General features: G+C 40.0%; 1 protein-coding gene across 3 annotated transcripts; it reads right to left on the bottom strand.

The window, feature by feature from the left end:
- Positions 1–393: 393 nt before the first annotated feature.
- On the bottom strand, positions 394–22,544 carry LOC128468803 (pendrin-like). 3 transcript variants are annotated; one of them, XM_053450624.1, is made up of 22 exons: positions 22,419–22,544; positions 21,395–21,555; positions 20,092–20,231; positions 17,439–17,549; positions 16,783–16,973; positions 16,241–16,405; positions 15,778–15,930; positions 15,602–15,684; positions 13,570–13,717; positions 12,737–12,850; positions 11,842–11,919; positions 11,168–11,263; positions 10,270–10,376; positions 9,821–9,890; positions 9,643–9,735; positions 9,462–9,557; positions 8,188–8,427; positions 7,859–7,913; positions 7,467–7,612; positions 6,703–6,786; positions 6,094–6,148; positions 394–898 (listed from the first exon to the last, which is right to left on the bottom strand). In XM_053450624.1, exons 2-21 carry the CDS (start codon positions 21,529–21,531, stop codon positions 6,125–6,127), a joined length of 2,331 nt encoding a protein of 776 aa, XP_053306599.1. In that variant the 5' UTR covers positions 21,532–21,555; positions 22,419–22,544; the 3' UTR covers positions 394–898; positions 6,094–6,124. The 3 variants fall into 3 exon arrangements, with proteins under 3 accessions (XP_053306599.1, XP_053306597.1, XP_053306598.1); XM_053450622.1 differs by lacking the exon at positions 394–898 and having other exon boundaries at positions 5,722–6,148; XM_053450623.1 differs by lacking the exon at positions 394–898 and having other exon boundaries at positions 5,722–6,148; positions 21,395–21,558; positions 22,419–22,540.
- Between the last annotated feature and the right edge of the window lie 730 nt (positions 22,545–23,274).

Genomic DNA, 23,274 nt, shown 5'->3' with positions numbered 1-23,274 from the left:
AAGGGGAAGTCCTATGGAAAAATATATCCTGAGCATAAACCCCAGTGCTGTATACAGTAACGAAGGCCGGCATGGACAAAAACCTCTTCTGATATAAGACTTCCTTTATCTGCAGACCTGGAGGCGGCCATTGTTGACAGTCATGGGACGGTTTGTGGCAATGCTAATGAAGTCTGCTCCCTCATACACTTATTAGTCAGAGAGTCCAGCTGGGTGATTAAGACTGAGCCATTCTATTGTTCCCCACAGGCAGTATGATAAGGAGTCGGGGGTGTGTCTAGTAGATTGGGGCTCAGACGACAGAGCGAGATACAAATGGCTGATATTCAGCTGCCTGAAAACGTAATATGGAGCAAAAACTATAAAACGTTCAATAAAGAAAAACACAGTAAGTATAAAAATGTATTTTTAATTTGATACGAATTATGAGTTCCCCTTTAAGGAACTCAGCTGATTTGATGCGGGTGAGTCAAGTCAATCTCCCTACCAATCTTGTTATTCCAAATGAATTTAAATAGTTTACTATTCACAATAAAATAAAAAAATAGAAAAAAGTACTCACACTTATATTTCTTTTGCTTTTCAGCACAACTACCAATGTTTGCCGTCATACCAAGAACACTTTACGTGTTTAAACCTGCATCCAACTTAGTCCATCATATAGTAAATACTACAATAAAGAAAATACCGTTGGTCATTGTCGTTCTGACATCACACATGATGCGTCGTTGGTTAGCTGTGAAGTCACAATTCTTCAACCAGTAAAAATTAACTCTTCCCCCAAAGAGAAGCAAAATGGAATTATGGCTACACTTTTATATAGGTGCACGAAGAAAGTACATGACCATCACATGGATCCAGAGACGAAGCGTGAGAAAGCTACAGTCCTCGTACTCCCGAAGAGCGCTCTTAAAGCCTGTAAAAGAAGTAAAAGAAATAGTAATGATCTTTCTTAATCATTTCAATGAATGGACTGATGAGCTTCCTTCTTCAAGATCCCTTTTACCCCGTAAAAGTCTCTCACTTTACCACCAAAGAAGCTCAGACCATCACATTGCCTCCACCATGCCTGGCAGATGGCACCAGGCACCCCTCCATCATCTTTTGGTCTGGTCTGCGGCTCACGAATTCTCCTCTTTGACATCCGGAGACCCCAAGCTTGGATTCGTCGGCCCACTTTCCTCCGAACTTCCTTCGACCAGCGTCTCTGTTGTCTTAGTCTTTTCTTTTTCGGGTTTCTTCTTATTGGCCGGTCTGAGACACGGCTTCTTCTTTGCAATTCTGCCTAGAAGGCCGGCGTCTCGGAGTCGCCTCTTCACCGTCGACGTTGAGACTGCCGTTTTGCGGGTGCTGTTTAATGACGCAGCCAGCTGAGGACCCGTGAGGCGTCTGTTTTTCAAACAAGTCACTCTAATGTACTTGTCCTCTTGCTCGGTGGTGCACCGGGGCCTCCCGCTCCTCTCTCTATTCTGGTTAGAGCCGGTTTGCTCGGTTCTGTGTAGGGTGTAGTACACAGCGTTGTACGAGACCTTCAGTTTCTTGGCGATATCTCGCATGGAACAGCCTTCATTTCTCAGATCAAGAATAGACTGACGCGTCTCAGAAGAAAGTTCTTTGCTTCTGGCCATTCTGAGCCTGTAATCAAACCCACAAATGCTGATGCTCCAGATACTCAACAAGTCTAAAGAGGACCAGTTTCATTGGTCATTTAATCAGTACAACAGTTTTCAGCTGCGCTAACGATTGCAAACGGGATTCCTAACGATCAATTAGCCTTTTAAACTTGGATCAGTGAACACAATGGGCCATTGGAACACAGGAGTGATGGGAGTGATAAAGGGCCATTGGAACACGGGAGTGATGGGAGTGATAAAGGGCCATTGGAACACGGGAGTGATGGGAGTGATAAAGGGCCATTGGCACACGGGAGTGATAAAGGGCCATTGGAACCCAGGAGTGATGGGAGTGATAAAGGGCCATTGGAACACGGGAGCGATGGGAGTGATAAAGGGCCATTGGAACACGGGAGCGATGGGAGTGATAAAGGGCCATTGGAACACGGGAGCGATGGGAGTGATAAAGGGCCATTGGAACACGGGAGTGATGGGAGTGATAAAGGGCCATTGGAACACGGGAGTGATGGGAGTGATAAAGGGCCATTGGAACACAGGAGTGATGGGAGTGATAAAGGGCCATTGGAACACAGGAGTGATGGTAGCGATAAAGGGCCATTGGAACACAGGAGTGATGGTAGCGATAAAGGGCCATTGGAACACAGGAGTGATGGGAGTGATAAAGGGCCATTGGAACATGGGAGTGATAAAGGGCCATTGGAACATGGGAGTGATGGGAGTGATAAAGGGCCATTGGAACACGGGAGTGATGGGAGTGATAAAGGGCCTCTTTGCATGTAATTTTTGAACAGTAGTATGTGTAAATAGAGAGAAAGGCCCTCTGTACTAGTTTCTGTAAAACAAATTGTTATGTTATACTCTACTTGTTATGTCCTACTTGCCCATTGTACAGCGCCGTGGAATATGATGGCGCTATACATAATAAAAAAAATATATGAATACACACTATATAGACAAAAGTATTGGGACAGCTGGCCATTACACCAACTGGGGACTCTGATGACATCACATTCTAAATACATAGACGTTAATATGAAGTCGCCCCCCGAAGTCCCCCGACGGATATTACGAGCCGGGCGTCTCGCCCAACATCATTTTATTTAGAGTGTGATGTCAAAAGTCCCTTTTGTGTAATGGTCAGGTGTCCCGATACTTCTTACCATATAATAAATGTGTAATATAACGCATTTATATCCAAGAGGCTCAAATATGGATACTTAAGTAGCAATAGATTGCAAGCCTTTCAGACTACTTGGGTCTTCCACGTTTAGCATGCCTGAAGAATAGACCTAAGTAGTCTCAAAAGCTTGCAATCTAATGCAGGCGCACCCTTTCCCAAACTTGCAAAAATATGGCAATATTTCACACCCGCTAATCAAGAAAAAAATTCCAATTTATAGACTTTTTGAGGAGCCAATAAGAGAAGCTGAGCTGATGTCTTAAGAAGTGAAGACCTGTATGTGTTTGGATGCTGAGGGACTATGCATTCTTAAAGGGACAGTTGGGAGGTATGAGTTGCATACAAACCCCGTGTAACCCCGGTAACGGGGTTTATACGGACCTCACTGCGCTGATATTTAATAAACCTCCGCCACACCCGTGAGAGGACCGTTATACGTGGGCCATACAAGGCCATAACCCTGCGCCTGCTGACACGTCTCGCCATATCCGCCCGTACGGCATTAATACATCCAGCTTAACGCCAGCACGGCCTCACAAGCGGGTTTTACCGTGAACGCGGCCGGTCACCTACCTCGGAAACTCGCTTGTGTTTATTTATAGGCAGGGCGTCCCTGTACCCGCGACAGGAAGTGAGCAGGACAACCCGTCTGCCCTCAGCAGCGTCACACTCCAGTATTGTTACCGGAGGAGGGCGCTGATTGGCTGGTGAGGGTCCGCGCGCCCAACGCCTCACGGGAAACGATGTTCGGGGAAACGCCAGGTGAAGCAGACTCAGCGAGCCAGTGAACTACATCTCCCAGAGTTCCTAGCTGACATAAATCACATGACACTTCAACGGCCAATCCAGATCCAGAGACGAATAAGCATGTTAATTTGTCGCGTGGCTGAGGGTTCTGTTCTCTGTGTGGTAGTGATGTGCAAAATTATAGCAAAAGACAGTAAAATTACTTTAATAACAATAATAAAGTAGGAAGGATATATATATATATACCGTGTGTACCATGTAGCCTTCCTGAAACCCATTAAAGATGCAGTTCCACCTACTGTGTTAAATGTGTGGCTAAATAGATGATTAAAGACATAATTCCCAGTACTGCTGAAGCACCAAACCTTTCCCAGACATTATTTTTTAATCAAGGAGGTGATCGTTGCCATAGAAACTGAAGGCGCGCTTCTTGAATTTTCTGATGCGAGGAAAGGATAAACCAAGAGATCCGCCAGGCTTTATTTGCTTAAGATCCCGAAGAATGCAGTTCATGTTTTGTCCAAGTGGAACAGCAGCTTTAAGTATACGGAGACCTGTGGGATTTACTGTCATGGCAACTATAGAAAAACGTCAGAATTGGGTGCGCCATGATTTGCCAGGAGCCGTCCTCGTTAAGAGACTTTTTAACGTTACCCCTGCTGCGATAACTTTATCTGAACACATTAGACAGCCGCCATTTTGTCTGGTGCCATTTTGTCTTTTCTTAGTCCACCAGGTGGGCTAAGAAGGCGCCATGTTTTTTGAGGAGCCATGGATGTCATTGTTGGTACTGTACCCAACAAATCGCTGTCCACCTCCGGTACATTTCATAAGGGTTCTTGATGTTTACATTAAGCTCTGGACTTCTTGTCTCCTCACCTCCTTATAGATTGTCAGCACACGACTACGTCCTACTCTGTTCATGTCATTGTTAGTCTAAATACTAAATTCTCCCCTTATTGGATCTGCCACCCAATGATGATAGCTAAATTATGCTTCACTATGATTCTGTGCCAAACTTCAACAGTTAAATACATATAATGTATACATATAATGTATGGTTTAGTGCCATTCAGGTAATTGGAATATTGTATAAACAAACAACAATAACAATTGGGTTATAATTATTACAAAGGTCCAAATAGGAGATTCCACAGAAGGTTGAGGAGAATAGCAGGGTTAAGATCCGGTGGGACTTCCAGAGCCAGACGGACAAGCAGGTACCGGCCAATCAACCCGACATTGTGGTGGTAGACAAGGACCAGAAGATGGTTGGTAGAGTGCCAAGTGACAGCAACATTAGGAAGAAGGAGTATGAGAAGCTGGAGACCTACCAGGGCCTGAAAGAAGAACTAGTGAAGATGCGGAGAGGGAAGACCAAACTGGTCCCAGTGGTCAGAGGAGCACTCAGGGCTGGAACGATATCAGAACACTCTGCCCAGAAGAGTGCAGAACTTAGAACAGCTAAGATACTGAGCAGAACCCTCAAACTCACAGGTCTATGGTAGAAGACCCAAGGTTGAGGACAACACATACCACCCATAGGGGTGAGAAGGGAATTTGTTTTGTATATATATATATTATATATAATAATGTATATATAATAATATATATAATAATATATATAATTTAATATATTCGATATATATATGGAATATATTAAATTATATTAGGCAGTCTATTAGTGTCAAGAAGCAGGTCGGTGATCAAATAAGCAAAATGATGTTTTTTACGATAAGAAAAAAATCCCATTATTTAATTATATAGGCAGCACTGAATGATCAATACATAATTTGATTGGATTATTCTATATGTGAAATATCCCAGAATTTAGCAATTCACCACGAACAAGTAGTCTATATTCTATAGCTAGAATATTAATATCATCAACGTGAAAAGGCATTTTGTCTGCGTCTAGAACCATTTAAAAAAGAAAACAGCACAATATCTTTAAAAATTTATTTTTAATCTGATATTTATAATATAATGTAATAAATAAGAGTTCCCCTTCAAGTTATTGAAAGGCACGCTGCTGATTTAATGCGCTCGAGTCAACTCAATCTCCCTACTGATACTACTTCCTGTTGCATCATAGAGCATCTTCCTGTGAAGGTTGCTTCCCTTCAGCCTACTAAAAAACACCAGTCTTGTTATTCCGAATGAGTTTAAATAGTTTATTATTCACAATAAAATAAAAAAATAGAAAAAAAGGATTTTTTGTGTGTGTGGGTGGGTGGACAAATAACAAAATGCACTCACACTTATATTTCTTACGCTTTCCGACGTGTTCCTTCCTACCAAGAACATTTTACAATAATGAAAGCCCAGTCATTGTCGTTCTGACGTCACACATGATGCGTCGCTTGTTAGCTGTGAAGTCATAATTCTTCATCCAGGAAAAATGAACTCTCCCCTCCCCCCCAAAGGAAGCAAAATGGAATTACGGCTACACTTTTATATAGGTGCACGAAAAAAGTACATGACCATCACATGGATCCAGAGACGTAAGAAAGTTACAGTCCTCATACTCCCCAAGATCTTTTTTGTTTGTTTGTTTGTTTGTTTATGATGCCAGCGCTCTTAAAGCCTATAAAAAAAGTAAAATAAATAGTAGATTTTTTTTTTTTAATCATTTTACAATTCTTCGTTGTTTTGATCTCGGCCTCCATCTCTTAATACCCATCCTTCTTTTTTGCCCATGCAGTCCTTCTGTCTCGTTACCCCCCTACCTCCTAATAGATCATAGACCCCCCAATATCAGGGACCCCCTTCTACTACTGTATGTCTCATGTGTTCATATTATGGTTACTTGTGAATATGTAATGTTATTGTTCATTTTGAATCTTTCCCTATGGACTCTTACCCCCCTACCTCCTAATAGATCATAGACCCCCCAATATCAGGGACCCCCTTCTACTACTGTATGTCTCATGTGTTCATATTATGGTTACTTGTGAATATGTTATGTTATTGTTCATGTTGAATCTTTCCCTATGGACTCTACTGGCGTTCCATAAAAAATCTAAATAATACAATCATATAACGTACCAAAAAGGCACCTTTTCAATTCATTTAAGTAACAGAAAACAGACTTTTTCTTATTATAAATATGCGCGACACGTTTTATAATTTATTTCTCACCTGTTCTTGTGGGTCCAGCTCGTTGTACATCGGACTCATCTCCGTAAACTCCAGCTGTCCCTTAGATTCTTGCATTAGCGATATCTTGCAATGAAAAGACGTGTTAATTTTTTTTTAAAATTCATGTAATTTGGGTAATTTTTCCAAATAATGCCTCTTACTTTATTAAATAATATGATTTTTTTTAGCCAGGCAAGGATGGTGCTGCAGAATGTCAATTTTTTTTATGTTTTTTCTAGGCAAATGAGTTTTGATGCAATGACAGGTAGGCGGCTGACATCATAAAAGAAGTATCCAGGAATTCCATGTTGGAAGATCACTCATTGACAGACAGGGGTCATAAACAATTGGTTTAACCCCTTTAAGGACAATGGGCAGTCCCTAAACCCATTGAAAACAATTCTGAGCCTGTACATGTACGGGCTTTGTCATCAAGGGGTTAAAATTCCCTTAAAAATCAAGGAATGCCCCTTTAAAAGTGTCTGGAATCCACCCCTGGCTCCTTTACGTTTACGATTCAGGTAAAGCAGTGATTACGGGATTTTTTTAAGAACATAATTATTATAACTATTATTATTTCAATTTATTATTAATATTATTTTTATTATTATCTTTTATTTATATCGCACCAATGGCTTCTTACCATCTTACAATCTGTTTGGTAGATATTTTAGTCACCTCTAAGGGTCAACTACACGTTTCCAGCTAAAATGTTATTTGCCGCTTCATTCTATCGCCCTCGGAGTACAGAAATGCCTAAATACCTTATCCAGGAAAGGGTCATGTCCACTCCGAAACTTCCTTTCGCTTTCAACGTACAGCACGGCATCGTGCACCGTCAGGAAAAAGAGATCGGGCGTAATTGTTTCGTCAAAGAAAGAACAAACTTCCAACTTTTTAAATATGATATCTAAATAATAAAAAAATAAAGAGAAATATAATACAATGATAATAAAACAATACAAACATATAATGTATATTAAAAAAATAAATAAATATATTTTATGGAGCATGGGAACAATGGGCGGGTACAATGATGATTGGAATTTTAATCGGTTATTTATAAGGTGATCTTGAGGGTAGCCCCATAACCACCATAAATATAACCCCAACCCATTCATTCTTTCGTTATTAGAACCAACATTCATTCGCTTACCGTCACATGCTGCGATGTATGCGTCAACATCAATCCTCTTGAATTCTTTAAATATCTGTGGGAAATAGAAGCCAGTTTAAGGAGACGGGACCAACTTCATACCAATGTCTATGTATTTAGAATGTGATGTCGTCAAAGCCCCAGCTGGTTTAATGGTCAGGTGTCCCAATACTTTTGTCCACATAGTCTATATACTGTGTGTATGTAGGGTGAACATGTGTGTTTAATAAAAGTATGTTTTCTATCGTTTCAATGTTTTGGAAATCCATTGATATTTTTTTACACTATTAAATAATTTATGACGGTCCTTAGAAATAAGAAATATTTACCAGTTTCAAGCTTTTCACTGCCACAACATCAAGGAACGTTATCTGCCCAAAATCAAAAATAACGCTATGAATATTCACTTTGGGCACAGACACTAAAACCGGCAGGTCCGAATTCCAATCTACTTGAATTTCCACTTCTTTTGTAGCAACTTCTGGCATATCTTCTGCATGTGGCGCCTCTAGGTCATCATCCGATTCAAAGCCCTTGTTATCAATACCGTCACTAGTGATGATTCCATTCTAGAAGAATTACAAATATAACATTTGTGAAATATATCTGTAAATTACGCCAACCTACATTTATTATGTGAAGCTGATATGGAAGAACACTTGGATAATATTGATCCTATTAGAATTCAGGGGCCAGGAGAAAATCCTTGGAACCAGCTTGCTTTTTTACACTGGCCATAGAAAGGATCCATAGAGGGTCCTACATGGAAATTAAAAAAAAAGGATCCATAGGATGGTACATGCCAGAAATAAAGTGTTAGGACTAATTAGCCACCAGGATTTGTCTGAAAATGGGGAGAATAATTAGAACATTTTGCCTCAATTGTGCCATAATAATCTCGGCTCCAGTATGGTCAGTGATACAATTGTTATCTAGCATGCCTCCGACTAGATGGACCAATCAAATTCTATGTGTGTTCTTTTATGTCATCTACAAATATCTTGGCTTTGCAGGCCTGGGGTCAAGCTTGGCTTATAGCTGGGGACCTCATGTCTGGCAAGGGCCTCCCAAGTTTGCAGGGCAACAGGGCTAGTTGCGGAGACCCTTTGATCTACTCTGGCCAGCCCAGGGAGCCGTCAAAGCCATGGAGCACTGTGGTGTTGAAGGACATGCTTCTTTCGCAGCTACCAAGTGGCCACCTTGCAACGCTTCGAAGTTGAGGGCCCCAAGGTGGTTCTTCACCTACGGCGGGTGATGGTCCTGCCCCTCCTGTCTCTCGTGACACCTCTCCCCACCACTAGCCACACGCCCAACACAATTGTCCCATTATGGACGCCTGAAATCTTTGTACGCCAGGGGTCCTTGGCTCATCAGACATACTGACATATGTCTTTATCCTGTCCCCGTTGGATAGCGCAATTCTACATTCGAGTTCTTACATGGCTGTTAGAATGCTCTGTAAATGTTTTCATTCATACATACATTTTATTCATTCATGCATTCTTATACATAAGAATATAAACAAATTGAAGCATTAGAACTTACAATTTAGTAGTTGCCATATACCCCCACCATTGTGAATACATGTTTAAATTGAACGTACCTTTGTTGTACTGAGTTCCCCTTTCTTGATCAGCTTATGTATCTTCCGCAGGGCTTTGGCCCTTTTGTTAAAGACTCTGACCGTGTCAAATCCAACCTATTGAGAATCGTGATTAAAAAAAAATCTTAGGTGTCATCATAAAAGCAGTTACTCGTTAATAAATATGGATGAATATACTCACTATTTTCTTAATGCCACCTTTCAGGCCCTCGATGTTGCCGTAAAAAATGCCGCTGGAAAATCGAATGATTTTAACGCCTTCTGGTATGATGAGCTGTAACATAACAGGGGTTGCCGTCTTAGCTTGTCCCGAATGAGCTTGTTACATTTTATTTAAGGCCTTTGCGTCAAATACTCACATTTTTGTATATTTTTACATCCTTATAGAGATCTGTGTCGGGGACATTTGCGAGAGAGGTACAAGACGGGCTGGAAAACAAACAAAAACTAAATAAAAATCAATAATTCCGTCTCCATTAGAAAGTAGATAAAGGAAATATTTAGAAAGGCGTCAATGGGATCATTTTTCTTGCCACTGATTGGCTGCTTCAACCAGCCAATCAGTGGTGTGAAAATGGAGCGGATGCCATGATGCATGGGGGGTTTTCTTGAAAGCAACATCACATACATGTTAATTCTCTCACGTTTTTTTTTGGAAATTAATGGAAAAAAGCATTTACTTGGATTTAAGAATGTTATTTTTTTTTGAAGGAACGTTATTGGGGTTATTGGGGTATTGGTTTTAAAGAAGTCGATTCTTTAACAAAACAAAAGCTTGTGTCGCAAGTTAGTTAGAAATTCAACTCACAACTGGACACGAAGGACGACAGTCAGTAGCCCAAATACTAAACCGGCCAGCAATCCCAAATCCAGGCCCAGTATGATGGCCGCGATACACGTGACGACCCAAATTACCTGGAAAAAAACATATCCTGTCACTAAACCTGCCTTATTAGGTCATCAGTGCGCTGGTTACGATGTCCTGTGTTCCCGGCCCCTCCAATCGAGTAATTCGGAGAATGGACATTGTAGGAGACATGTCTTCTGACCATCGGGAATGGAGTACCTGGTGCTTTTTTTTGCCATGGTTGTTACCATGGAAACTATACAAAATTGCGCCCTTTCTGTGGTAACACGCATTGGGGGCAGATGGGAAGATGTCTTGTTATATTTCCGTTTTCCTTTTGTGCATCTTGAACTTATCGGTACATAAGTAAGAACCAGACACGGGGCAAACATTTCCTTCGCCTTCGATTCAATTCGCCCTTCTCCGGACAAACATTTTTCTTTTCGGAAATCCTATTCGCCCGGTCGCCATGGAAACACGAAATAAACGAGTAGAAGGAGTTAAATTAAAATGGCGAGATTCTCGTCCTCTCAGTCAAAATGGCGGCCGCAGCCAGGAACTAATGATGGAATATTCTCGTATTGAGCACATTAGTTTCTTCCGTTGCACTCGTTCGTTCTTTATTCGGACGAATGGACGGGACGGCAACATTCGGCACGAAAAAACGCATTCGTCCGAAAACGATAGCGCGAGTCTGGTAAGAATTGGCGGAAATTGTTACTTCCTGCCCGTTTTCAAAGGTGGGCCTCAGTACTTTATTGGTTTCCAAGTGTTAAAATATAGCAAGAAAATATATTGTCCTAATAATGGGCAGCAACGCACAACAAAAAAATCAAATAGAACAAGCTACGATACTTACGGAATCCCACTTATTCTCTCTCCATAGTCGGGGGACATCGCGGACTTGCCAGAACATACCCTTTAAATTGGCGATGCAAATGGCTGCAAGGACAGACTTGGGAGAGAAAAGACAGAAATAACCAAGTGAAGCAGTGACAATTCTGACTAAAATCTAGAAAGGTAACCCAAATACTAGTTACTAATTCCTCATATAGCATTAATAATTAATAATATTGCGCTATTTTTCTAGATTTTTCATAATATATATATTTTTTCAGGCAGCTGCTAGACAAACACCCCGACTCCTTATCGTACTGCCTGTGTCAAGTAATTAAATGGCTCGGTCTTAATTAACCAGCCGGACTCTCTGGCTAATGAAAGTCTATGGAGGGAGGGACTTCATTAGCATTGCCGTAAAGCATCAGCTCAGTGTGGTGTTTGAGCAGAGAAAGTCATCCGTAATATTTAGATACGTTATCTACGGTACTAACGCGCTTACCAATAGAATATGAATCTATGAACATTAATACTCCCTGTAACGAGACTTAGATTATTAATTCTACCTTTTATTTACTAAGCGCCAACAAATTACTCAGCGCTGTACAGTTTAAGGGGCAGTTAACACATATGTAAGAAATATACATTAATGCAAGTCAGTAAAAGATAATAAAATGAAATAGAAGCTTTCTGTACCTTCTGAAGGGGTTCTAGAAGTCTGCCAAGCGCTACAATGGCAATCAACACAACTCCAGCCGAAATCAGACTAGCGATCTGATAAAAGGTTAGGAGGATAGAAACAGTTAATAGTAAATGGTGAATAGTTAAAAAAAAAATATATATATATATATTCAAATATTCACAATATTATTTGCCAGCCTTCTCTCTGTATTACATAGCTTTTTTATATAAATATCACAATATTTAATTTACTGCCATATATTTTATTATTTTATTTAATGTATTATTTTATTTAATGTAATGCCATATAATATTTTATTATTTTATTTAATGACATAAAATATTTTATCTAATGTCATATCATTTAATTTAATGGAATTTATTATTTTATTTAACGCCATATATCATTTTATTTAATTTAATGACATATAATATTTTATTATTTAATTTAATGACATATAATATTTTATTATTTTATTTAGTCATATCATTTAATTTAATGAAATGTATTATTTTATTTTGTTTAATGCCATATATAATTTTATTTAACGTAATGACATATAATATTTTATTATTTTATTTAATGTCATATCATTTAATTTAATGAAATGTATTATTTTATTTAATTTAATGCCATATATTATTTTATTTAATGCCATATAATATTTTATTATTCTATTTAATGCAATATATCATGATGCACCCCCAAAGTAGTGTACCTCTAGTTAAGTGGCTATTGTTACATTACAAATTACTTATTTTATTCTGATGTTCGTTTAATGCTTTTCATTGATCAAACCTTCAGAAGCGTGGCAGATCTGCTAAGGGAACACTTAATTATCATGTGACACAGAAGCAAGCACTGATTGGATATTTTTGTAGAAACTGAAAAGGCGATATAGATCGTTACCTGGGTTTTCCCACCGGTGCCTTCCTGGATGGCGGTGCGCGACAATGCAGTGCTTGCACAAAAGCAAGAGAAAATCCCGCTGAACATGTTACTGACTCCGTAAGCAATAAATTCCTGAGTAATACAAACACACATTGATTAATTCAGTCTTCTCTTTGTATTACATGACTTTTTTCTATAGAAATATTACAATACTTGATGAGGTGTGATAGATATGGTTGACATTTAGTAATGGGGGGGTACAGGAGTTTGGCTTTATAGAACAACAAAAAGCTTGGGGCTACATTAACATTAAGTGCGGATCAACCAGTGCTTTCATAAATATTAAATGGTTTGACCAATACCAGCAGCTTTATGAGATTTTTGGGGAAATTTCGCTTTCTAATGTTTAACCAATCAGGGGCAGAGGAGTTAACACTACGTTCCCACTTAAAGCCGATGACGTAATAATATGTCCTTTGTTGTTTTGAATCCGTAAGGGGGATCTCCTGGCTGATTCACAGGATAGTCCGCTGTGGAATGGTAGCCTGATGCCACAGCTGCCCTGATTGATACTATGTAGCAAGTGCTCTGGTGAGCACTATTTCCATTGTAAGTGACTGAATGTCTGATTCCCGGTAGTTTGTGATGGCGCCAGGATATGATGGCACACCCAGTGCCGAAGAGGACAGCATTAGTGTCCGACACAAGAGTAGGAAAAGGGATCTATGCAACAGATGTCAGAGTACCATGGGGCCTGCAGTTCATCAACGCCATTGTCCGTTTTCTAAAGGTTGTGTAGAATGAACCTTATTTTTGGCAAACCCCGTAATAACGACTTAGATGTAATTTACCTGATTACCATCTACTGGATAGTTATTCCTCGTTCCATAGACTTTTGCCACAGATACAGCAACAGCATATGCAACAATTCCAATGGAGAAGGCTGAGCCGATCATTTGCTGAAACATGCTCACGTCCGGCAGCACGGGCGGTAAGAATCTAGAATGTTAAATACTCACTCAGCTTCAGGTTTTTTTAATGTAATTTTTATAAACTATTAATAGAAAATACACTTGGACGTGTTCCACTTTTAAATATTTTGCATGTTCTTTGTTCCAGAGAGTGATATTTATTTGTATAGAATCTATTGATCTATCTATCTATCTATCTATCTATCTATCTATCCATCTATCTATCTATTTATCTATCCATTTATAGACCTCCATGTAGACCTCAATGTACAGGTAGACTCACTAATGCTTTCTACTAGACCTCCATGTACAGGTAGAATCACTAATGCTTTCTACTAGACCTCCATGTACAGGTAGACTCACTAATGCCTTCTACTAGACCTCCATGTACAGGTAGACTCACTAATGCTTTCTACTAGACCTCCATGTACAAGTAGACTCACTAATGCCTTCTACTAGACCTCCATGTACAGGTATACTCACTAATGCTTTCTACTAGACCTCCATGTACAGGTAGACTCACGAATGCTTTCTACTAGACCTCCATGTACAGGTAGACTCACTAATGCTTTCTACTAGACCTCCATGTACAGGTAGACTCACTAATGCTTTCTACTAGACCTCCATGTACAGGTAGACTCGCTAATGCTTTCTACTAGGCCTCCATGTACAGGTAGACTCACTAATGCTTTCTACTAGACCTCCATGTACAGGTAGACTCACTAATGCTTTCTACTAGACCTCCATGTACAGGTAGACTCACTAATGCTTTCTACTAGACCTCCATGTACAAGTAGACTCACTAATGCCTTCTACTAGACCTCCATGTACAGGTAGACTCACTAATGCTTTCTACGAGACCTCCATGTACAGGTAGACTCACTAATGCTTTCTACTAGACCTCCATGTACAGGTAGACTCACTAATGCTTTCTACTAGACCTCCATGTACAGGTAGACTCGCTAATGCTTTCTACTAGACCTCCATGTACAGGTAGACTCACTAATGCTTTCTACTAGGCCTCCATGTACAGGTAGACTCGCTAATGCTTTCTACTAGACCTCCATGTACAGGTAGACTCGCTAATGCTTTCTACTAGACCTCCATGTACAGGTAGACTCACTAATGCTTTCTACTAGGCCTCCATGTACAGGTAGACTCACTAATGCCTTCTACTAGACCTCCATGTACAGGTAGACTCGCTAATGCTTTCTACTAGACCTCCATGTACAGGTAGACTCACTAATGCTTTCTACGAGACCTCCATGTAAAGGAAAACTCACTAATGCTTTCTACTAGATCTCCATGTACAGGTAGACTCATTAATGCTTTCTACTAGGCCTCCATGTACAGGTAGACTCATTAATGCTTTCTACTAGGCCTCCATGTACAGGTAGACTCACTAATGCTTTCTACTAGACCTCCATGTACAGGTAGACTCGCTAATGCATTCTACTAGACCTCCATGTACAGGTAGACTCACTAATGCTTTCTACGAGACCTCCATGTAAAGGAAAACTCACTAATGCTTTCTACTAGACCTCCATGTACAGGTAGACTCACTAATGCTTTCTACTAGGCCTCCATGTACAGGTAGACTCACTAATGCTTTCTACTAGACCTCCATGTACAGGTAGACTCACTAATGCTTTCTACTAGACCTCCATGTACAGGTAGACTCACTAATGCTTTCTACTAGACCTCCATGTACAGGTAGACTCACTAATGCTTTCTACTAGACCTCCATGTACAAGTAGACTCACTAATGCTTTCTACTAGACCTCCATGTACAGGTAGACTCACTAATGTGATCTCTTTGGAATTCAGTAGTCAAAAGTACCCCAGTAGTAATGAAAAACTGGTATAAGTCAAATTTATCCAGTAAAATGATCATTTTAGTGAATTCACTCACCCGCTAGGAATTGTTTTTACAATTCCTGCTTTATATTTCTTTTCAAGCTTTGCTCCATAGGAGATTCCAGTCGCTACTATTGTCTAAAGACAAAACAAAGATAATCCAATGAATGTGTAGTCCCTACAATTGGCTCATGTAAAATCTAAATAAAAATGTGTAGTTTCTATGCGTACCACAATAATTTCTATAGGAATTGGCACTCGGAGCTTTTGTTTGTATTTTTCGTTTATTTCCTTTACCACGACGCATACTATGAAAGCCAGGAGTCCGGCGATGAGGTCGGCAATGTTGGTTTTAGCTATGTTGGCAAAGATGTCTATAATCGTCTAGATATAAACATAGAAACAAAAAAAAAGAATTTTGAGAAACACACAATTTTACGGCAAATTAAAGAAATATTCAATATTTAATATATTAATTTAATATTTTGTTCTACATCTTCTGGGGGGGAAACCACGCGTTCCTTGGTTCCGTCTTGCGTTTTAGTACTTCATCTCAGGGCTTTATTTAACGGGAATTGTGCATGACCCAAAAAAGTAGAGTGACCTTGAGAGGCGCTATGGGTAGGCCATGTCCTTGAAAAAAATGCCTAATCTGAATGATAACCTAATTTTACGTGGAATATACCGCACTTACCAGTATTATAGAGAAGACCCCGTTGTAGTTTCCCGTGGGAACGTTGAGGACTTGTTTGATTTGGGACACGAGAACTTGGAAAGCGGCCGCCGTGGTGAATCCCCCGACTAGCGGCTCTCCTAGGTACCTGACGATGAATCCGATCTGCAGTATTCCTAATCCAAGCTGCGAAAAAAGGGAAAGGGAACAACTTTATTGGGTCTCCCTTTCAAGAACATAAAATTACTTTGACGTTGGGAAATAAGCGGTTGGGGTATGTAAGGAACTCGTAGTGGGACGTCCCTGGCCGTCGCTGCCACCTTTCTCATGGTCAAAGTTGGCTGCAAGTTGGGCAGCTGCTCCGGTTCTCCAGAGAAGAGCAGCTTCGTGTCCCTTAGCTTGATGTTGCTTTTCCTTGCTGGACTTGCCTGAGCATTCTTACAAATACAGGGGCATTTTGCTACAAGGTGTCACTTGTGTAAGGACTTTTGAAGCCACCTGGGGCATAAATATTTATGTGATGATCACACACAGGGTCATGGAAGTTGCCATTCGGAAATTACCTGGATGATGCCCGTCAAGAAGCACAGGGTTCCACAAATCAAGATTCTAGCTTGATCCCTTCTTTCTATGTCTATCTCAGCAGTAGTTGTGCTACCGTTCACGACCGTATCGTTACTTAGGCGGAAATTTTCATCCGGGGCCATGGAAGTTGCGACCACGCCAACCATCAAACACACCACGGGAAACGGCCCTGTAGAAATACGCATATGAACATGGGCTGATATGGGAAGGTAATGTAGATGCCTCCTCAAGGAGGACACCGCTTTGAGATCATATAATTCTCTCTAGACATTGTTGTGGCTTCACACCCTTCTCACGCTTTTCTCGCTTTGCTTGGATGCAACGCTTGTTTCAACGTGAAATTGTTCATATGAAGAGCCACATTGTCAAAAGTTCAATTTGGAAGGCAGCCAACAGGGTATGGCTTCCAGCACGGGAACCATTCCGACCTTGTCGGGGCAGGTGGCAGCTATGCACCACTGTCTAGGTGCTCCATGGGGGTAAGTGGATTCAGCTGGATATTGGATCCATCCTTGCCCCCACACCACCACCACTGTAGATATGGGTAAGCAATGGCTGTCCAGAATGGTCTACCATCCAATGTCAATGCCAATGTTTGTTGTCAGATTGGACGTGGGATATTTCCAGAACTTACCTATTGAGAGGTGTCTAGACGTTCCCATAAAAGCGTACGTCAGTACAGGGAAAAAAGCAGAATATAGACCATAACCAACAGGAACGGCGGCAAGCAATGCGAAGGACAGTCCTGAAATAATAAGGTCAGTAATAATAAGTAACCATTGGCAATTATTTTAGGAAACAAACCTACTATCTTAAAATAAGAGAACATTTTTGAAAAAAATTTCAGTTCCTCTTTCATGAGTCGAGTATCTATCTAGGTGATTAAGACCGAGCCATTCTATTGTTTACTACAGGCAGTCTGCCTCCCCGTTACGGATTTCATGGCAGGCGACTTGGTGGAAATTTGCTTACTAAAGTTTAGCAAAAATTGTATACAATTCCATTACACATCCCTGTCCGTTTCTTTCCATCGATATGGAAGCCTCTCAGCTCTTAGACAGTGACAGACACAAGAAGGCACGAGAGGAACCTGTTTACGATCTGTGTGTATTGGATACGTTCTGTATCTGAAGAAGGTACAGAGGGTTATTACTGTAAGAAAGTTATTTTTTCAACTCATAAAGTGCGTTATAAATAGTAAACGCGGGGAGATCACTTGAAAACAAAGTCTTCCCAGTCCTTGAACTATACATTATACAGGGTCAGCTTCGCCCTTCTTGTGGGAGAAACTCTCTGAGGTTGGTCGTCCATCATACGTAATGCAGATAGAGCCCTTAATCGTGTCTGATATCATCACAGGGCCAATTCTTGCTCCTTCACCTGTGTTAGACCAAGAGGCCATCATCTAAAAAAAGAGAGCGTCGGGGGCAGATGGGTGGTAGATGAGTGGAACGACCTCCCGGGCTAATACACCGAGGGGATTTGATCATGTATGGGATAGGCAAAGGGCTCCTAAATCAAAAATGGGGCCGATCTGCCGTCAAATTCTACGTGTCCCTGGGGTGAAATACCAAGACAGGTCATGTTGACTTGAATGGAAGGTTAATCATTGCGCAATAGTTTAATGATTAGTCAACATTAAACAATACAACACTTTCGATGTTTGACACTTACTACTGTAAATCTAAATAGTGATCTATAAAGATACCCGTGATTGTGAGATGTAGCAAGTCCCATAAAGCGCGTTTCTGGTTTCATGATTCTTTAGCTATCGGATCAGCTGGGTTTTATGAGGAAGGAAGAATGTAACGAGGCCCGCTGGCTTTCAAGTGCAGCCCAATTAAAAAAGGCTGACATTAAACTGCAGGTAACGACAGAAGGGATAAAAAGTTATCGTGTATATCTTCGGCGATCTACAGTGCTGCTCGTATCGAGAGAGGGAACCTCTATTCACCCGCAACCCTCTCCGTCAGCGTTCGTAGCACGATGTTTAAAATCGATTTATACGATGAAAAGCAATGAAGGATTAGTTTGACTTTGCGCAATCCATTATATTGAAAAAAATGGCAGAATAGGACAAAGTATGTGTAGATTGTATATGACGTAACCTCTAGCTTTGATTGTTGTAGTTGGCTGATTGGGGGCTACGTAGGCTGAGGCCCAAGTGTTTTGGTGGTCAGCCCAGATTAGGCTGAGTATACCCCAACCTCAAGTCTCTGGAGACTCCTCCATGAGCCCTCCAAACCCAAGCTTCCCAGCCAGGGGCGCACTACGGCAGGTGTATGTGGCACCCTATTAACCGAGGAGCCCAGCCAACATACCTCCCAACATTTCCAAAAGGGACACTTTTTTTTTTGTTTTTAAATCTCGCGGAACTCACCGATACAAGCAATTGCACTTTACAATGTCGCGATTCCATCGCCACTTAAAACACACTTGAATTGAATTCCCATGAGGCTCAGCCAGACATACTACTTCCATGATGATGGCTGAGCGTCATGGGAAGTCCAGCAACAGTGAAGCTGCAGATGCTAGCTGTGAACTAAAATTCCCATGATTCTCAGCCAGCCAGGTGTCCAACATAATGCTGGCTGAGCATCATTGGAAGAGCAGTCCACAGCAGCAGAGATTTTTTTAAATGAAAAAAGGCGAATGTTAGCCTCCCTCCCAGGACCCTTACACACAGTCTTTACACACACCTGCCCATAAACACACACATACACATACACTGCCTTTACACACACATATACACTGCCCTTACACGGACCTGCCCATAAACACATGTATACACATACACTGCCTTTACACACACACACGTATACACATACACTGCCCTTAGAGACACACACATACATGTACACTGCCCTTACACACACATGTACACTGCCGTTACACACACACACACAACAAAATCAGGTCGTAGAAATAAATAGTCTTCCTAGGAGGAAAGGGGTCACTGACATTTCTGAAATGTGGTAATCATTCCACATACTATTGAATGCCCAAAACCTCCATGGAGCTAAATTGTGGCTCATTCCTATTTTTCCCAGGAACACTTAATTGTCATGTGACGCCAACTCAGGCACTGATTGGTTGTTTCTGTAGAAACCGAAAAAGCTTCCTAAAAACGTCTGTGTTGTTTTATACGATCGGAAACAATAAAATAACAGATTCGCTAAGGTTCCCTTCTAATGCTAATGCTCCTTTTATTAATATCTCCAGCCAATGGGAACATCTGGACCGCCATTTTATAAAGATATATATAGATATAGAAACAATATGCTTACCTTGCAAAGTGGAAACGAGGCCGGTACTCACTCCAGAGATGATATCATGTACGATCCATTCTTTCCATCGATATTTGGGTAGCCAATCCAAGAAAGGGAAGATGGATTTGACCACCAGAAGCGCGGACCTTGGAGTACATCTGCCAACGTGGAGAGAGCGTTTATTAAACCGCGCAGAGACAACGCGGAATCCCGCGGTCAACGTAAGCAACTCTGACGTTAAATAGACTCGTTGGCGGCGCACATATCTCAGGACACACGGCCAGCTCATGCCAAAGGAAAAGCCTAAAGGGGATCAAGGTGGTATGGAAGCCCCACCACAGCTGGAGAGCTGCTCGTTGGGTTCCTTTACACGAAGAACATACATTTACGGACGTAAAGAGCATGTATTTTCTACAGAAATGTCACAAACCATATAAAAATTCAATATTAACCAAAAAATTATAATAATAATAATAATTACATTGAGCTTATTGGTCGTTTTATATTTTTAATATATATTTCATATATTTTTAATTAATTATTTGGATATCTTTCTCCGAGAGGGTGTTAGATAAGTGGAAGAGCCTTCCAGCAGAAGAAGTAGACGTTAATACCTATTGGGTATTTTTGACAGGGCCAGGGGTACTTTAATACATTTTTTATCTGACAATTATTTGGCAGCCATCGATATTAACATATTGGGTCACAGAGCACATGGTCCACAATGTTCCCAATACCAACTGTGGACCAACAATCAAAGTAAAGCATCCAGGACTACCGAGTCACGTTTTAGATGCGATTTACTTTGGACAAAGGTACTTCTGAGCTCTTGAAACCAGAAGAAAGATGGCTCGGTTCTTGACAGCTGAAGAGTAGACCTCTGAGGTCTTGAAGGTTGCTGTTTTGGTGCTTGTGGGTGATGGAAATACTATATGACTATATTACTAAAGGTACTTTGTATATGAGACACCAGTTTACATAAAAATCCCAAATTTTAGAATAAAGAAAAAAATAAAAAATAAAATAAGGTGGTTTCAGCTACCTAGACATAGAATATAGAATGTTCCGGGCAGATCGGCCCCCGTCTAGCCTTAAACCGTAATCAGTCGTTGGTCTCGTCTTAGATTCAGGAGCCGTATGTCTATCCCATGCATGTCTACATTCTCTAACAGTATCAGCCCCTACCACATCAGCTGGGAGGCTGTTCTATTTATCTATCACCCTCGAGATATGTCAAAAAACATCAAAACCGCCATCCTTTCGTCAGTGAATCTCCAATCATCACTGACGTTCAAGGGAACTTAGTCAATTGTCAACTCACCTCACGTGTTTTCTTACTCGTTCACGGAACGTTTTCTGAACAACCTCATTCTTTTCATTTTCCTCCTGGAAATTCGTCTCCGAATAGACGGATCTGGACACCAGGTACGATTGGTATCCATGTTTGGGGGGACTCATCTTCTACATATACAGCGTCACGATCTACTACAAATGAAATATTTATCATATTGTAATCTCTTTACATTTAAGATTTTATGTGTTATATATTTTTTTTTTTAATTTGTCAAAAATCCTATCAAATACAAAATTCTTTTTATTTTCTCTGAAATATGTATCTTTTTTTTAGATTTTTAATCTGTAATTGAAAAATAAATAAATAAATAATGCAACATTTTAGGCTGGAAAAAGCAAATCTAGCTTTTGGTCAAATTGAAATAAACAAATAAATAAGCAAACTCTTAGGAGACACAAATCTAGCATGTTTTAGCACAAAAATAAATAAATAAAATATAAAAAAAAAAATTCTGCAAAATCTTAGGCTGGTGAAGCAAATCTAGTTTTTGGCTGAATGTAAAAAAAAAAAAAAAAAACTAATTAAAATCTAAAAATTAAGCAAAATGTTCAGCGGGAGAAGCAAATCTAGCATTTAATCAATGAAAAAAATTACAATAAAAAATAATAGCGACACAGCTGATCAAAATTATTTCGAAAATTTAAAAAAAAACTAAATATTTGAATATTTTAGAACTCTTTTATAACACTTTGATTCATTTTGACATTTTTAATGAATTTGTGATTTCAAAATTCTTCTAAATTAAAAAAAAAAAAGACAGTTTTTAAATAACTATCAAACTTATGATTCCAGCTACTAAATTCCTTTCCAGATAAAAATTGCTTTTTAGAAAAGTGTAAAAAAAAAAAAAATATTTCAATAAATTATTTTTTAAATTTTATTTTGTTTCTGATCACGTCTATTTTTTAAGAAAGCAAAAAAAAATTAAAATACTATAAATAGATTTTTTTAAAAAAAACAATATTAAGTATCTTGCACTATTGCTACGTACCTGTACAGCTCCGGTTTGGTTGTTGCACTGCTTGCCATGCACAATATATAGTGTCTGTAGGTCAAGGGATGTTCTTTTATTGGACTCGTATCTCTACTTGCTCGAGAATAACTTGACATCCGGCCATACACCAAACTTTCCATTTGTTGTGATCTGCAACGATTATATTGTCTTACGTGAATGTAGATAGAGCAGGAGTGGAATGGGCGCGTGGGAACCTCTTCCCAGGCATGACGAGGCCAAAATCTAAAGATCCCCAGAGCTTATGCGTCTTTTTAACCATGCAGGCCCAATAAAAGTTAATCAAGATCGACCAAATAGGTTATTCTACATACTATTTACGTATTATTGTACTTTTATTGTTATTTGTTGGCGCTTAATAAATAAAAGTGAATAATATAATTCTATAAAGTTATAAAATGAATACATAAAAAATATGAGGTTACCAGATCGACAGAAATTTGTGTTGATTTGTGGAAAGAATGTATGGAGGACTGAACCAACTCAGCACAGACTTTATTTAGCCAATGGACCAGTTGGAGTTAAAGGGAGCCTCGTCACCCAATGCCCTCAGGGTCCCTGTTATGCGACAGAGGGTCTGCCACCCCCCCCCCTCCATCTGGTGCCTTAGGCCTTGTTGGCTTGGGCCAGAATAAGCCACAGCTTTATTGGCTAAATTGCCCATAAATGTATCTTTACCAAGTTTGTCCATTTTCTTTTATGGCCAACATGGTAGAACTCGATACCTCAGTGCTTTCTGCATTGATCCTAATGAAGGAACCCTATTTTATTCTCATGATTGGCAATTTAGCCCATAGGAGGGAACATTTTTGAGGTTTCGTGGTCTTCTCTAGTA

Source organism: Spea bombifrons, chromosome 11 (assembly GCF_027358695.1).
Source record: "Spea bombifrons isolate aSpeBom1 chromosome 11, aSpeBom1.2.pri, whole genome shotgun sequence".
In the NCBI taxonomy this organism is placed as follows: Eukaryota; Metazoa; Chordata; class Amphibia; order Anura; family Pelobatidae; genus Spea; species Spea bombifrons.
The sequence above is the reverse complement of the archived record's forward strand: the minus strand, read 5'-3'. Positions and strand labels throughout refer to the sequence as shown.